Source organism: Papio anubis, chromosome 19, assembly GCF_008728515.1.
Source record: "Papio anubis isolate 15944 chromosome 19, Panubis1.0, whole genome shotgun sequence".
NCBI lineage: Eukaryota > Metazoa > Chordata > Mammalia > Primates > Cercopithecidae > Papio > Papio anubis.
In genome coordinates, this window is record NC_044994.1 from 51,173,895 (window position 1) to 51,190,842 (window position 16,948).

Below are 16,948 nucleotides of genomic sequence, written 5' to 3' on the forward strand. Positions count from 1 at the left end.
GTAGTTCCTCCACCGCTTCCTCCTCCAGCTGCACCCAACCCGTCCTTTCCTGCTCTGTAGGGCCTCCCCACCTCCCGGGTTTGAAGCGCGCGCCACTGCCAGCCCGGGACCTCAGGGGTGGGCAAGGGAGGCGCACAGCCGCACGCCCGCCCGCAGTAGGCGACCCCGCCCCGCCCCTCGAGGCCCAAGGTCCCGCCCCTCGAGGCTCCGTGCCTCGCCCCCCGGGTGCCCCGCCCCTCTGCGTGGCTGGCGTGGCCGGTAGGCCCGGCTCCCCCCGACAAACCTGTCTGGTTGGGGCGGGGAGCGGAGCTTCCTCGTCCGAGGGCCGTGCTGCGCTGCCAGATTTGTGCTTCCGCCCCTGCCTCCGCGGCTCGGAGGCGAGCGGAAGGTGCCCCCGGGCCGAGGCCCGTGACGGCGCGGGCAGGAGCCCCGGCAGTCCGGGGTTGCCGGCGCGGGCCATGTCGCTGTTGGGGGACCCGCTGCAGGCCCTGCCGCCCTCGGCTGCCCTCACGGGGCCGCTGCTCGCCCCTCCGGCCGGCGCGACCCTCAACCGCCTGCGGGAGCCGCTGCTGCGGAGGCTCAGCGAGCACCTGGACCAGGCGCCCGAGGGCCGGGGCTGGAGGAGGCTGGCGGAGCTGGCGGGGAGTCGCGGGCGCCTCCGCCTCAGGTGAGCTCGGGGCCGCGGCAGGCCGGGCGAGCGGGCCGAGCGAGGTGGGCTCCCATGGGGAAGTGGGGGCGCCGTCGGCGGGGCTGAGCGCGGCAGGGGCCGCCGGCGTGAGTGAGCGGAGGTGGGGAGGACTTCGGTCATTGAGACGGAGCGGAACCCAGCAGCGCCGCGGAACGCCTGGGATTTGAGAGCGGAGCCCGGGGCTCCGGAGGGAGGAGGCAAAAGTGGCCCAGCGGCTGCCTAGCTCCCTGTTCCCACCCCCGCCCCTGGGTGAGAGGGAGAAGTCGAGGTTGACTCCGGAGGATAGTGAGAGAAGGAAAGCTGTCAGGAGACCCCTGGGATGGGGCAGTCATCCAGAGGACTTAAAATGCAAAAGAAAGGGATGTGGACACTGCCCTGGGAGACCTAAGGAAGGCTAGGAAGAAGCGCAGGCGAGGTGATGAATGCAGAGGGTGGGGTGCAGGAATTCATGAACATTTTGCAGGGTATTGGAAAAGACTGACGCCGAACTCATCATCTTCCTCCATCAAACCAGGTTACCACGTTCCCTTCTTGACTTCACCATGAACATGAAACTCGAATTAAAACTATTTTCCTTATTAGGTTTGGAATGGCTGTATTAGGGTTCCTGAAGTTTTGGTCTCGAGACTCCTTTACCCTCTTAAGAATTATTACGGACCCCAGAGAGCTCTTATGTGGGTTAGAGATAATACATACATGTAATATATACTGATATTTACCGCCATTGAAATTAAAGCTAAGACATTTTAAAAATATTATTTAAAAAGAATAACCCATTACATGGTAGCAGAAATAGCACTTTCGTGGAAAAACAAATTTTCCAAAACAAAAAAGTCAATTAGAGAAGTGGCATTGGTTTTCGTTTTGAAGCTCTCTTTAATGTCTTGGCTTAATCACAGCTGGATTCGTTTATGTGCTTCTGCATTCAGTCTTTTGCACTATTACAGGTCACAGGACACTGGAAACTGCAGTGTCCACTCCTGAAAGAATGAATGAAAAAGCTAAATAAAATCTTAATATTATTATGAAACATCTTTTTGACCTTGTGGACCGCGCGAAAGGGTCTCAGGAACTACACTAGGGGTTCCCAGACCCCACTTAGAACCATTACTTTATACCATTGTTGTAATTTTGGCCTGCCTTTGAACCCCTTAGCAGTTTTTTAAACTTCTCAAATGACTATGATTTGTCTTATAGTATGATTATTTGTACACATCTGTATAAATGCCTTAAGAACAGAAACCGTCTCTTAATATTCTGTTATGTGTAGAAGTTAGTAAATACTTGATGAAAGGGAAGTCATTTATTCAAAATGGTATTAAGTGCTTACTATTTGCTAGAAATTTTAGAAGATAAAAAACTAACAAATATTAAATTCCTAATCATAAGGGGTTATCCAGTAATGGACTGTTATTTGGGGACCTTTACAATGACATTAAATGCTGTGTTGGATATGAATGATAGTGGATTTTTGTCATTTATTGAGGACATGGTATGTACCATAAAATGTACTAAATATCTACATGCTGCTGCTGCTGTTTCATTCTTCTTTGTTCGTCTTATTTTTGCATTATCTTTTTTTTTCCCCCCAAGATGGAGTCTTGCTCTGTCGCCCAGGCTGGAGTGCAATGGTGTGATCTTGGCTCACTGCAACCTCTGCCTCCCAGGTTCAAGCAATTCTTCTGCCTCAGCCTCCCGAATAGCTGGGATTACAAGCACGCGCCACCATGGCCCGCTAATTGTTTTATATTTTTAGTAGAGAGGGGATTTTGCTGTGTTAGCCAGGCTGGTGATCACCTCAGGTGATCCATCTGCCTTAGTCTTCCAAAGTTCTGGGATTACAGGCGTGAGCTACCCTGCCTGGCCACATTATTTTCTTAAACCCTCCTGTCAACTCTGTTTCAGAGTTTGGGATTGAGGCAAAGGGTAATAGTGATTTGGGATTATTGCTTGTGCAAAGGAGTAATGATGTAAGGAGGGAATAACTAGCAAGACCTAACAGAGAGGTGGCATATTTTTTTTCTGTTCTGGGAAAAACATGTTGGGCTTTTGGATACGCAAAAAAAAAAAAAAAAAGTCCAAAATACTGTTATGCTAGGTCCATAAATTTCTGAATTTCTGGACTTACCATAATGTAAAAAATTGTCTTTGGGGGCAGATCTCCAGAGTATTACAGTGTTAAGAGTACTCTAGTTAGGGAAGGTTCTGGGCTTCCTGAAGAAAGCTGGGTGTGGAGGACTCCTACATGGCCATGAAGGAGGGAGAAGAAAGTCAGCAAGGCCCTGCCAGGGCAGAAGCGTGGCTGCTGGAATCCAAAAGCAGTGGATACTTGATGTTGGGTGTTGTGTTTTCTTTGCCTGCCTTCAGTCAGTTTTTGTTGAAGGCTACAGAATGGTCTTAGCTTTGTTTGGGGGAACTAAAGGAAAGATTTGCGGCCACTTTTCTGTGGAGTCACACAGAGAAGGGGACCGTTGCCTAACAAGAGGTGGCAAACACAAAGGGCATGCAGTTGTGGAATCTGAGAATTTGGGGTGGGAAGTCTGACGAGAGGCAGATACATTTCACCTGTCTTTCAGGATGGTAAAGGTTAGTTTTGAGAAGGTTGGTTGCAGTGAGAAATGTTGGAGAATTTGGGAATGTTAAGCTCATCGTTATTGAAATCAGAAGAATTAAACTGACTTTTTTCAAAAAGCAGCACTGGGAACTTGGGGGCTGGACCGTGAAGCAAGGTCAGCTGAGGATGCTTACTCTATTTAAGACAAAAAAGTTACTGTAAAGTGATTTCATACTGATGGGAGAGGATCTGTGATACTAGAAGGTCCTAAAGGTATTTTTTCCCTGGTGCCAGAGACAGGAATTACAGTGTGAGCGTCTAGTCCACGTGGATGACAAGTCCCACGAGGCTGTGAAGTGCTTTCTTCAGTCACTGGATCTGCAGCCCTAAAATCTCGAAATGTTGCCCATTCTGTTTCTTTTTCTTCTCTTCACTTTTTTTTCTGACACTTTACATCTTTCCTCAAACTGGGTGAAAACTGAATAATACAAATAAGTAAACCACAAGAAAAGAGCCCGTTCAAACTGTCTACAAGAGATTAGGAATAATTGTAAATGTTTTCATTGCTGATGACTCACAGTAAATCCTTGTTTATAGCTTAGTTCCCCACAGCCATGTACATTTGGGAATGCACTATAGTCAAACTCAGCCCTAATTCCATTCAAGACTGACCTGGACACCCTTTGCTGTTAGTGTGGATAGGCACAGACTCTGAGGGTCTTGCCCAAGCTATATAAATTCTTTGGTGGCATGGAACATCTGAGCCCTAAGGATGGCAGACCTTACAGGAGGCATCACATGCTGCCTAAAATTCTGTTAAGTAGGGAGCTTAGAAATGAGGCTATGGAACCTGGACCAAGGAAAAACAGTCATTGCATACCTGCTAAGTAGAAGGTGCACTGTTAGCTGCAGAAATCCTGCTCTCATGCAGTTTATTATAGGAATGAGAACATATAAAAGGCTCTAACAAAAGGTTTCCTCCCAGCCTGGGAAACATACTGAGACCCTGTTTCTACAAAAAATAAAAAATTAGCTAGGCATAGTGGCACCCACCTATAGTCCCAGCTACCCTGCAGGCTGAGGTGGGATTGCTTGAGCCCAGGAGTTCGAGGCTGCAGTGAGCCTCAACAATTATGATTGAAATTCATTCAGTAATCATTCATTTATGAATAATTAGTATGGACAAGACAGAATTTTAGGTATTGATTTAGGTATTGTCAGCCTTCAGCATGGTCGACAGAGTAAGACCTTGTCTCTAAAACAAATAAACTAAAAAAGGTTTCCTTCTCGCCCTCTTGGTCTTATCCTTCAGTCCCATGGCTTTACATTTATTTGGGTTGATTACTCCTGACTTCTATTTCCAGCCCGTTTCTCTGCTTTGAACTCCTAGATTCATGTATGTAAACACTTGTTTGCCATCTTCTCTTGAATGACTAAGAGACATCTTAAATGTAACATGTCCAAAATTTAACCTGTCTTTCCTTATAAACCTCTTTCTTTCACAGTTTCCGTACCCTCTGGTTGTTCAGGCCAAAAACTTCGAAGTCATTTCTGACTCCACTTTTACACACAAATCATTTTTGTCAGTACATCCTGCCTGCTGTACCTTCACTATATGTATGTAGAATCCAACCTCCACTGCTGGCACACTGGACCAAGCCATGTTGTCTCTCAACTAGATTATTCCAGTAGCCATTTAACTTCTCCTTCTTTCACTTTGCTCCCACCCCAGTCTGTTATCAATATAGCAGTAAGAATGATTCTTTTAAAACATCATATCAAGTCTTATTCCTCCTTTGCTCAAAACTCTCCTATTGTGGCCAGGCGTGGTAACCTCACACCTGTAATCCCAGCACTTTGGGAGGCCAGGGTGAGAGGATTACTTAAGCCTAGGACTTCAAAACCAGTCTGAGCAACATAGAGAGACCCCATTTAAAAAAAAAAAAAATGCCAACTCTCCTATTGCTTTTCCATCTCAGAGTAAAAACACCATTAGCTACCAGTTCAGTCTTCATCCTGATATCTTCTTATCTCCATCCCTCTCTACTCTGGTCACATGTGCCTTCTTGCCTTCCTTTGGACACAGTAGTCTTTGTACTTGCTGCTTACTCAGGCTGAGATGGTCTCCATAAGTAACCACATGACTTGTTCACCTCACTGAGCTCTTGTCTGATCATAATATTTAAAATTACCCCCTACATCTGCTCAGTGTTACCTGTCTACTTGCGTTATCTTAGTTTCCTCCAAAACACTTATGACCATTGGCTGCTTGGATACATACACAAAGAGATATCTCTGTGTATATTTAAATTTATGTCTGTACTTCTCTAGAATGAAAGATCCAGGAAGATGCAGAATTTTGTTTTGTTTCCTGCTGTATCCTCAACACCTAGAAAAAACGGTAGCCTATTTTAGGTGATTGTTAAATAGATCAAATTAATGAATAAAGATTCCAAATAGTAAATGTACCAAGAGGAGAAGCAGAAGAACCTAAAAACAGCATTATAGTTTGTCCCCTAAAGGGTGTATAATACGTTCTATTTGATTATATATTTTTAAAGTTAAAAATAGAGGTGTTTTTAAAAAGCAAAGTACATTTGTTTCAGTAATAAAGCAGTTTTAAATTAAATCAAAAATTCTAAATTAGGACTTTCAGAAACTACTTCAAAGCACACTCTTACAGGAATGTAACTTAAAAAGGAAAGAAAGAAAAGTTAGGTCTGTGTAAGCATCATCTTAGCTGAAAGCCAGTGCCCATGTGGAAAATCAGTAAAACCAAAGGAGATACAGAATCTTCTTTTTCTCCTGTGCCTCTTGTAATGGAAGATAAATCATCTGTAGTTCAATTTGATCTTTGTTCTTTTGGCGGGAAGGAAAGCCAAGTGTTTTTAATTGTCTCTGTATCACTATGACATTAATTAAAGCATCACTTGGTTGCATTTGATGAGATGGCTTCTTAATTTCATTTGTCAGATCCTGGTAAACTTCTGAATCATAAAAATTATATTTAGCATACAGCATCCTTATTTTTACAAATCTCATTCTAATTATTTACAAAAATGGTAATCCTTGTATTGTTTCTAACACAGGTTCTTTCACTTGGGCATTTCAGAAACTAGTAAAATAAAATTTCACAAAATAAGAGCACTAACAGGCAGCTTCAACTTTTTATGTATTCTGTCATCGTAGTCAGCATTGTTTCTTAAAAGAAAGAACACTTTTAACACCTAAAAATAGAAAAGATAATTTTAGAATAAAAGACAGCTTTGTTGTCCTTATTTGTATCATTTTACCTTGGACTGCAGATTGTGCTGCCACTGGTCTACAGTCCGGAATTTGGGACTGGTTGACCTGTGATATGATGATTCACATTTAACAAGAATGGCATATTGAATATAATAAAATTAAACGAGATTGCTTAGAAAAGAATACCTAGTAAAGATTGTGATCACAGAAGGCCTTCGAGGACATATTCAGGTTACCAAAATAATAGTTACTCAAAAAAATTTTTCAGGAAAAGCGAAAATTGTTTCAGAAATAAGCATAGTTAAGAAATTAGCTTTAATATTATTTTAATATCCCCATATTCTTATTGCATAGTGAGAGCTAACCTTTATTGAATGTCTGTTACCTGTCAAGCACTGTGTTAAACACTTCTTACATGGATTAGCTATTTAATTCTAACAACTCTATGAGGTAGATAATGTTACTAATGAAATTAATTTGATCGTATACATTTTTTCCATATGAAATAATTAACATCGTTGAATTATAAATCTTGGATGACAGTATAAATGGTATGGTAGCATCTTAATAAGACTACTCAAAATGAATGAGGATTAATATTTCAAGCAATAAAATAGCTTGCTAACCTTGATTCTGTCACACCCCTGCACTATTATGTTTCACCCCTTGCATCTATTCAGGCTTTCAGCCTTGACAGTTATGATTGAAATTCATTCAGTAACCTTTCATTTGTGCATAATTAATATGGACAAGACAGAATTTTAGGTATTGAGGGATTTTATGTCTGTGTGTGTGTGTGTATACACACACGTATGTTTAATATGCTGGGGTTTCTGTTTTCAAGGAGTTTACTATAATCTAGTTGGATAAAGAAGCTTTTCTTCATGAGCATAAAGAAAAGCTCACAGTTCTGAGGTTAAATTATGTGAGATAAAACATGAAACAAGTCTGCACAAGACTGCTTAAGGCCCAAATCCAGGCTGCTACTTGTTTCATATAACCCATGATTTAAGACTGGTTTTTGTGTTTTACGAATTGTAAAACAAAACAAACAACAACAAAGAAGAATGTGTGATAGAGACTTTATGGCCCAGAATATCTAAAGTATGTACTCACTGGCCATTTAGAAAAACAGTTGTCTATAAAATTAGTGCAATTAAAAGACTGTGTGTTTGGTGGACTGGTGTGGTCTAGGAGGACCTTATAGAGAAGCTAGAGTTAATATGGGACTGTAATTGAAATTGGCAGGAAAAGGAGCAGGATCTGGAAAGATGGATGAGGTATGAATTCTACAGTATATCACGCAGATTATCTAAACACTTTGGTTGGCTGTTGTTGGTTATGTTTCTTTGGGAAAGTTTTTGTGTCATTGATTGCTTGGTTTTTACTTTATTCTTTTGTCTCCCCTTGCATGTTTCATACTTGTATTTTCCCCTTCTATAAAATGATTACAATTCATATCATTGTTCCATTCTTTGTGGCCTTCTATGATCTGATCTTAACCTGTCTTTCTAATCTCGTATACGACTGCGGCACACGATAACATGGAAAAGGAAATTGTATATGTATGTTAAATACTGGTATTTTTAAAAGAATAGTTTTAACAAAAGGACAGTAAGACACTCTTTAAAGGAAGGGTTAGCAAACTATTTCCATAGAGGACCCAGTGGTAAATATTTTTGGCTTTGCAGCCAGGTATTCAGCTCTGCTGTTGTATCAGGAGAGCTGCCATAGACATTTGTAAATATGCGAATGAATGAGTGTAGCTGTGCTCCAATAAAACTTTATTTACGGAAATCAGGTAGCTGAACACATTTGGCCCACAGGCCATGGTCCCTGCAGTAGGATATTTCTAGGTACTTAGAAGTACTTTGGTTTCTTTTTTCTTTTTTTTTAAGAGAGTCTCGATCTGTCGCCCAAGCTGGAGTGCAGTGGCACGATCTCAGCTCACTGCAATCTCCACCTCCTGGGTCCAAGCGATTCTTGTGCCTCCTGAGTAGCTGGGACTACAGGCGTGCACCACCAGACACCAGCTAACTTTTGTGTTTTTAGTAGAGACGGGATTTCACCATGTTGGCCAGGCTGATCTCAAACTCCTGGCTTGATGAGATCCGCCTGCCTTGGCCTCCCAAAGTGCTGGGATTACAGGTGTGAGCCACCATGCCCAGCCTAAGTACTTTGAATGTCAATAGTACTGGTTCTCCTTCTAAATATACTTTTTAAAAATTATCAAAAGAGCCAGGAGTGGTGGCTCCAGCACTTTGGGAGGCAGAGGCGGTATTATCGCTTGAGCCCAGGAGTTCGAAACAAGCCTAGGCAACATAGCAAGACACCATCTCTATTAAAAAAAAAAAACTATCAAAAAATAAATACACATAAAAAATCAACCGTACAAAAGGGGTTGTAGTGAAAAGTAGATCATCCAGCCATGAGCTCTACTCTCTTACCCTCTCTGAGGCAACCATGGCTATGAGTTTCTTAGATACCTTTTCGAAGTTTACTCTCCATGTATAAGAACACACACAAAGGATCTTGGTAATAGCAAACACTGTTCTGTATCTTCCTTTTTTTGTATGAATATACACATAGACATACTATCTTGTTAATGCAAATAGTGTAAAATATACAGTTGTTTATGTTAATTCCTTCATTTCTCAGTATGTCTTGAAGACCTATGCCTTTACCTCAGGCTCAGTTTTTTTTACTGAATTAACAGTATTTCATTTGATATGCATGCCCTACTGTACTTAAACTAGTAATTAAGGATATTTTAAATGTTTTTCCATTGCTAACCTTGTAACATTGATTGTTCTGTTCAGTGTCATTTTTGAGACATTAGCCTCTCTTGCTTTCAATTCAGAGTACTACCAACACCATTTGTATACATGCATGTGCCTGTGATTTAAGATATTTTGGCTCCCTAATGGAATGAGTGCATATTTCTTTCACTCAGGAGGCAGCAAAATGTAGCCTACTGGGGCTTCATTTGGGGTCACTTTGTATTTCACCATCTTTGAAGAAGGAGTAAGGAAATTTTTCTGGCCTTCCTATTCCCCATTCCTAAATTAAAGGCAAAAAACCTTTAAGTATCAAGGCTCAATTTCTCTCACATCCTGTTTCTAGGTTTCTCATTCTCCTGATTTAATAATCATGGGAGCTGAGTGGGAGAAGGGAATAAAGAGGGATTCCCCATGAGGAAAGAGGAGGAAAGGATACTTGCATTCATTATGTGAAAGTTTGTCACCACCCACCCACTCCCTTGTGATTTATTCCGTACAGCACCACCGCGGTCCAGATATATAGCAGGTGTAGCATGTGGAAGAAAGCTGTTGACTTGAATTCTTTCTGTTGCTTTCAGTTGCCTAGACCTGGAGCAGTGTTCTCTTAAGGTGCTGGAGCCTGAAGGAAGCCCCAGCCTGTGTCTGCTGAAGTTAATGGGTGAAAAAGGTTGCACAGTCACAGAATTGAGTGATTTCCTGCAGGCTATGGAGCACACTGAAGTTCTTCAGCTTCTCAGCCCCCCAGGTAGGTTTGGTTCTTAGGAGTTCATGGAGCCAAACTTAGAAGAAAAATCTCTCTTTTTGACCAGGTGAATGGTGTGAAGTATTTTTGGAAAATGTAAATGTGTAGGGCCTTGTTTGCTTTCCCAGGTGGAGACTAAAGAGCGCATAAAAAGCAAATGCAGCGCATGAATATTGGTTGGGTTGTGGTTGAAGAAACCAGCTACATGAGACATTTTTGAGATAGTTGGAAAAATCTGAGTGTAACTACATATTTGACATATTAAGTAATTATATGATAATGATGCTATAGGAGAATGTCCTTTTTTTTAAAAGGAGATGCATTTTAAAGAATGTAGGGAGAAGATTCCTATAATGTGCATTGGAATAGTGCAGCCAAAAAAATGAACATATATTTAATCCTATATATCTGTATAGATGAGGTAAAGCAAGTATGACAAATGTTTAAGTTTTTTTTGCTGCAGTGAGGCTTTTGAATGTTGAAATGGTATACATCAAAACCACGTATAACTCAACCTTATAACCTTATGAGTTTTTCCTGAATTACCGACATTGGGTGAGGCTTTGCACTTCCCACATCAGGTGAGGCTTAGGAAACAGTCCTTCTTCTCCATTCAGCTCCTCTCTTCTCAGCTGCAGATAGAGTTGGTCTACAGCAGTGGTGGGAGGCAGGAGGGACATGCCATCGAAGCTGCCTGGTTGTGGCAGCACTGCAGGCCTCCTTCCTTACCTGGGGGTCCAGTGGCCATTATTTGTCCCACTGGAAGCAGAGAGGCTGGTTGAACTTGGAAGGGCAGTGGACAAAGGACCTGATGCACTCTATTTTACGTGGTTTTGATGTATACCATTCCATTATATAACCAGCTTGGTTATGATGTATTTTTAAGTGAACATGAGGAACTTAAAACTATAATTGAGATGTTATTTTTTATTGTTAGTTGTGGGATAGGGAATTAGGAACACATGGTATAGTGGTATGCTGTCAGTTACATGTACCAGAAACCCCAACTCAAATAGACCTAATAAAGAGAATACATTTCTCCTTCTAACTGAAAAGCTTAGAGCTGGTTTGGCTTCAAGAGAATCAAGGAACAATCCTGTTCTCAAGGAGTTGGTTGGTTTTTGTCTTTGCTCTTCCTTTCTTGGCATTGGCTTCCTTCCACGACTGACTTTCCACATAGCCCAAGATGTTTGCTGGCTGTTTCTGGGCTCTTCATTCTTGTCCCAGCAAAACCCAGAGAGTTCATCTGGTTAACTAGCTTCGGTCACATGCCTAACTCTAAACCTGTCACTGTGCCAAGGAGATGGAATGTGCTGACTCGCCTGGCTTGAAGCCAGGAGTAGAGTTGGGTTGAGTCAGCTTTCCTGGAACCACATGGATCACCAAACAAAACTGGAACTATTAGAAGGAAAAAGGAAGCAGCAGATACTGGGGAGGTAACTAGTTTTCTATTTGTAGTTTACTGCAAATGGAAAGGGCCCTGGATTATAAATAAGGAGACTTGGACTCCCAGTCATCACTGCTTTACAAGGCCCGCTGTAGGTGGTAAAATAGGCCTCTGATAAATGCCCTATGAATGTGATATACACTGTATTGGATGCTTGCCTTCTGTTTCCCAGCGCCTCTTCATACCAACAGGGCTGGGGTGGGAATAAGTAGCTGCTAATGCCACCCTCCCAAATGCAACCGTTGACTGGCACCAAACAGTAAACTTTCTTTTTTAAACCTGGCCCATTACTGATAGAAACAGTAGACTTCCTAAAGTGGTATTTATTAATTATTATATTGCTGGTACCTGAAGCAGCACCCAGGAGTTGTGACATTTGAAATCTACCAGTCTAGGTTTCATGCTGATTAAGTCCAAGTTCTCATGCTTAGTAAAGTCTCATACTTAGTGAAGTCTACTTTTACTTACTTTAGTAAGTTCTCATACTTTATGGAATACTAGGGCCTCTGAAAGCTTAGGAAACCTTTCTGGGAAGTAAATATAACATGTATTTCATTCTCTTTTTCAATAATTATGCTTAATTACTCTAACCATTGTTTGCCAAGTCTATAAAATGAACATAAGTATTCTCTGCCTCGCAGAGTTATAGGAGCTACATGAGATGATGCTGTGTTGAATTTCATCTATACAATGACAGGGGCCTCATATCTCTTTTGATTTGTGTTGTGATCACTGGCCTGAGAGCTAGGGTTTCGGAATTTTTTTAAGGTTCCCATATGTGAAACCGGGCTTGACTGAAATTGAGTCGTATATTTATTTAGGTATAACAATTTGCCTGAATTTTTTAAATAACATTATATTTTTATTTTTGACAGGCCAGTGACTAATAAAGTGCTACCCTAATAAACATTAGTAATCTTCCTTTGAAAAATCCATTTTTGCTCATTGTGTTTTTTTCCAAATAGGATTAGCACTTTTCTATCAGTTTTCCCCAGTGCAGATTATCCTGATATTTGGCTTACAGGCTTTCTCAAGATTATCTTATAGGGCTTTTTTGCATTTGAGGAGAGAATAGGAAAAGGAAAGCAGTTTGTTTTTCTCTTTTTGTTTTTAATTTTCTCTTCAGTCCATTTGTGAGCTGTAGGGAAATATTGTTTGTTTTGTTTTTTAAATATTTTGTGAGAAATGGTCTTGCTCTGTCTCCCAGGCTGGAATGCAGCGATATGATCTTGGCTCACTGCAGCCTCTACCTCCTGAGGCTCAAGCAATCCTCCCACCTCAGCCTCCTGAGTAGCTGGGACTACAAGCACGCACCACCCAGCTGATTTTTTTTTTATTTTTGGTAGATACGGAGTTTCGCTATGTTGCCCAGGCTGGTCTTGAACTCCTGTGCTCAAGCAATCCACCTGCCCTGGCCTCCCAAAGTGCTGGGATTACAGGCAGGAGCCACCGCCCTGTTTCTATGTTACCACTTGTGCACTTTTTCTGTGAGGTTTTATGTCATGTTAGCCATGTAATATCCTTAGGAATTGGTTGTTGCCTGAATGTTAGTTATTGATTTAACAGTAAATATTTTGGGATCTAATAAAGCTCAGTAATTTTAAGAAGATACTTCTTCTTTAATTAATTTGTTAGCTTATTATCTAGCATCTAGTATGAACAATCTAAGATTTACTCTTTTTTTTTTTTTTTTGAGGTGGAGTTTCACTCTTCTTGCCCAGGCTGGAGTGCAGTGGTGTGATTTTGACTCACCGCAACCTCCGTCTCCCGGGTTCAAGCAATTCTCCTGCCTCAGCCTCCTGAGTAGCTGGGATTACAGGCATATGCTACCACGCCTGGCTAATTTTGTAGTTTTAGTAGAGATGGGGTTTCTCCATGTTGATCAGGCTGGTCTCGAACTTCTGACCTCAGGTGATCCACCCGCCTCGGCCTCCCAAAGTGCTGGGATTACAGGTGTGAGCCATTGCACCCAGCCGACTTATTCTATTTATACATAGTAGAATAAAGAAATATAAGAATTATAGAGAAGAATTTTAATATTTTAATAAAGATATTGAGAATAAAAGCTACTGCAATTATATTAAGAAGGTAAGCTCTGATAGAATCAACTTAATTGGTGGTTTGCCTCATGCATTCAGTAAAGTTTACTGCGTTGCAGTGCCTTTGCTGTGCTAGGCATTGTGCTAGGCACTGTGAGTTTAGAGATGAATAAAGCAATAGTTTCCACCTGCTGATAGGTCATAGTTTAGTAGGGGAGACAAATATGTAAAAGATCATATCCAAGACAGTTGTAAAAAATATATATATAGTAAGTTTATCTGATCTCCAGTTTTCCCTCTTTGCTATACTCTTGAGTCTTAGTGAAAATACAAAATAGAAATATTCTAATGTTTTCTCTTTTTTGCGTTAATACTATTTCATAGAAGGACATTACTTCTTATTCCGCAGGAATTCTGATGATTTTTCTCTGTCCTTACAGAGAGAAGCCTGGTTTGGGTTGTCCTGTGAACTGGCCTTTGAGGTCTAAATGCAGGGAGAAGGGGAAACTTTAGATTTCTTTTGATTAAATGAGAAACTATAGTCTTACGTTGCCATATTCTGTTCCAAGTGATGGTTCCAACTACAGTCAGAGGTAGCTCTGAGAGGTAACTATCATGTGGAGTTTCTCTGTCTTTTGAGAAACTGACCAAGTTTCTTTTCTGAATTTGTTTTGGTGCCCAGAAATAGCTAGGGCAGTATCCACGCGTCTCTAAGTAGAACAGTTTCTGTGATGAGGAGCCAGCTTCAGCAGTCACTCAGCATGAAGTCTGAGTGTAAACTCCCCCTGGAATTATAATTTTATCTATTTTCTGAAGGAGCCTCAGAGGATCGAGGTTTACTCTCTGTTGCTTTCTCTCTGGTCAAGCATTTCCACTGCACATGGGTTGGCCAACTTGCCCCTCAGTCTGCTCTTACTTGAATTATATGATAGAGAAATTGCTTCCAGTTTTTAACGAGTGGATGGTGTTCATCCCATTTTCCAGCACTAGTAAATTGTTTCCCTACTTTTATTCCTTTGCTCATCTCAGTGGGAACTGGAGAACGGGGTTAAATGAATGTGTTGAAATGGTTTTGAACCAAAGGTCTGTAATGATTTTTTTTAAGATCTTATTTAAGTTTCAAAGACTGATTCCAAAACGACCAATATTGACATCTGTGTTATTGGCAAATGCAGATAGACTCAGATGTGTAGTTCAAGGTGCTTTTGTTTCTTTTGTTGTTGTTGTTTGCTTGCTTTTTGAGTCTCACTCTGTTACCCAGGCTGGAGTGCAGTGGCGTGATCTTGGCTCACTGCAACCTCATCTCCCAGGTTCAAGTGATTCTTCTGCCTCAGCCTCCTGAGTAGCTGGGATTATAAGTGCGCGCCACCACACCCAGCTAATTTTTGTCTTTTTAGTAGCGACGAGGTTTCGCCTTGTTGGCCAGGCTAGTCTCAAACTCCTGACCTCAGGTAATCTGTCCACCTCGGCCTCCCAAAGTGCTGGGATTGCAGGCATGAGCCACCACACCCAGGGTATTTGTTTCTTTTGTTTTTTTTTTTTTTTTTTTTTTTTTGAGACGGAGTCTTGCTGTGTCGCCCAGGCTGGAGTGCAGTGGCCGGATCTCAGCTCACTGCAAGCTCCGCCTCCCGGGTCTACGCCATTCTCCTGCCTCAGCCTCCCGAGTAGCTGGGACTACAGGCGCCCGCCACCTCGCCTGGCTAGTGTTTTGTATTTTTTTAGTAGAGACGGGGTTTCACCGTGTTAGCCAGGCTGGTCTCAATCTCCTGACCTTGTGATCCGCCCGTCTGGGCCTCCCAAAGTGCTGGGATTACAGGCTTGAGCCACCGCGCCCAGCCCGTTTCTTTTGTTTTAAGTGAAAACATTGTGAGTGTAGAATTATAGGCTTCATCAGTCCTAGTTACATACATCACGAAATGGTTACCTGGAGAAGTGATGCCCTTAACCTTGAATGGGCAGACCAGAGGCTGAACAATGGGAGCTGTTCAGAGAGAACTAGCATTCTTGATGTGGGTCTCATTAAGATGAATCCCAAGTTGCTTTTCAGCTCAAGTGTTGCGATATTGCTATTTTATATCACTCTTCTTATGAAAGGTGCCTCACTGAGGGTACCTATGAGATGTCTGTGGCAGGGTCATGTGCCATCTTTTCAGTAACATCCTTTCCGTTTGCCTCTACTCCTTTTTTATTTCGTATCATTTTTTCTTAGATCCATTGTAACACATGCATTGTTATGTTTTGGCTATTAATTTTTAATTTCTAAAATAAGTGCAAAGATTGTTTAATATTATTCTTTAGTTTCTAAAATACCTTCACATTTTATCTTCACAATTCTGTGAAGCGACAGAACAGTACTATTGTGAACATTTAAATTTTAACCAATAAACATTTATATGGAAAATGAGATTTCCAAAAGTTATCATTTGGCCAAAGTCACAGTTATTAACAAAGGTGGGGATTAAAAACCAGATCTGCTGCCCCTGACCTGAACTCCATGCCATTTCCATTATGCTAGGAAATTTCTGAATTAAGAAACTTAGTTTTGAATTATTACCTCAGTTGCCTCTTTGACCCATGGACTTCAATTTTTTTCTTCTTGGCAACTGAAAAAGTGCTCAGAGACTGGATCTTGTTTGTAAGGGACTTTTCTTCTTTCATGACCATCAGGAAATTGGCAATTATTCCTCAAAGAAAAACATCAAGAAGTGAAGAGAGAAAAAGATGGTATGGATGGGCATGAATATAAGGAAGAAGTAGAGGGAGAGAAAGGTCTGGTGAACAGGGCTGAAGGAGTATCTTTCTGGGTGTGGAGTGTTGAGGGGAGTCTCAGGCAATGTAACAGGATAAGGAATGTGATGTGGGAGACTAGATTTAGCTACAATCTATACAAATTTCAGTTGACATGTAAGAGAAACATGTACTTTGTATAATGCCGTGGGAGGGACACACATGGACCTACTTTGGTTATATAGTGGGGGAAATTGTTAGAGGAGGAGGAATGATATTTATTTGGGCACGCTGTGGGGCATGTAGGTACTCTCTGTGATAGCATAGAAGATTGCAGAGTAACTTTGAGGATGAGTTTTAGATGGAAGTTGATGAAAATCTTTTTGTTTGTTTGTTTCATGGCCTCTGAAAGTAGATGAACTTCAGTGTACGGAATAGATCTGTTTCTGGAAAAAGTATTTATTGATAAACTGCATCAACATTTAAATGTGTTGTGAGAGAGAATAACTTCAAGGGAAGCTATGATGTGTCCTTTTGTCAAAAATTATCCTATCTTATTCCAGCAGAGTTTTAAATTTTTGTTTTATTGTTTAGTAGCATGTACTTGTTTATCAGCATATGTGTGTGTAGTTGAAAGCACGATCCTTGGTTCCATCGTACCTAGTCACATTCTCCCAGGGTTACAGGAAATCAAGTAACTTCTCTGACTTCTTTGTAGATGTTAT

General features: G+C 41.4%; 1 protein-coding gene across 2 annotated transcripts in view; it reads left to right on the forward strand.

Annotated features, from left to right (window-relative positions):
* Positions 1-206: 206 nt before the first annotated feature.
* Positions 207-16,948, forward strand: part of MALT1 (MALT1 paracaspase) — a 78,576-nt gene continuing 61,834 nt past the window's right edge. The window contains exons 1-2 of one of the 2 annotated variants that reach the window (XM_003914419.5): positions 207-667; positions 9,847-10,013. In XM_003914419.5, coding sequence (XP_003914468.1) covers positions 459-667; positions 9,847-10,013 — 376 coding nt within the window. In that variant the 5' untranslated portion in view covers positions 207-458. The remainder of the gene's footprint in view (positions 668-9,846; positions 10,014-16,948) is intronic. The other variant, XM_003914420.5, reaches the window with a different exon arrangement.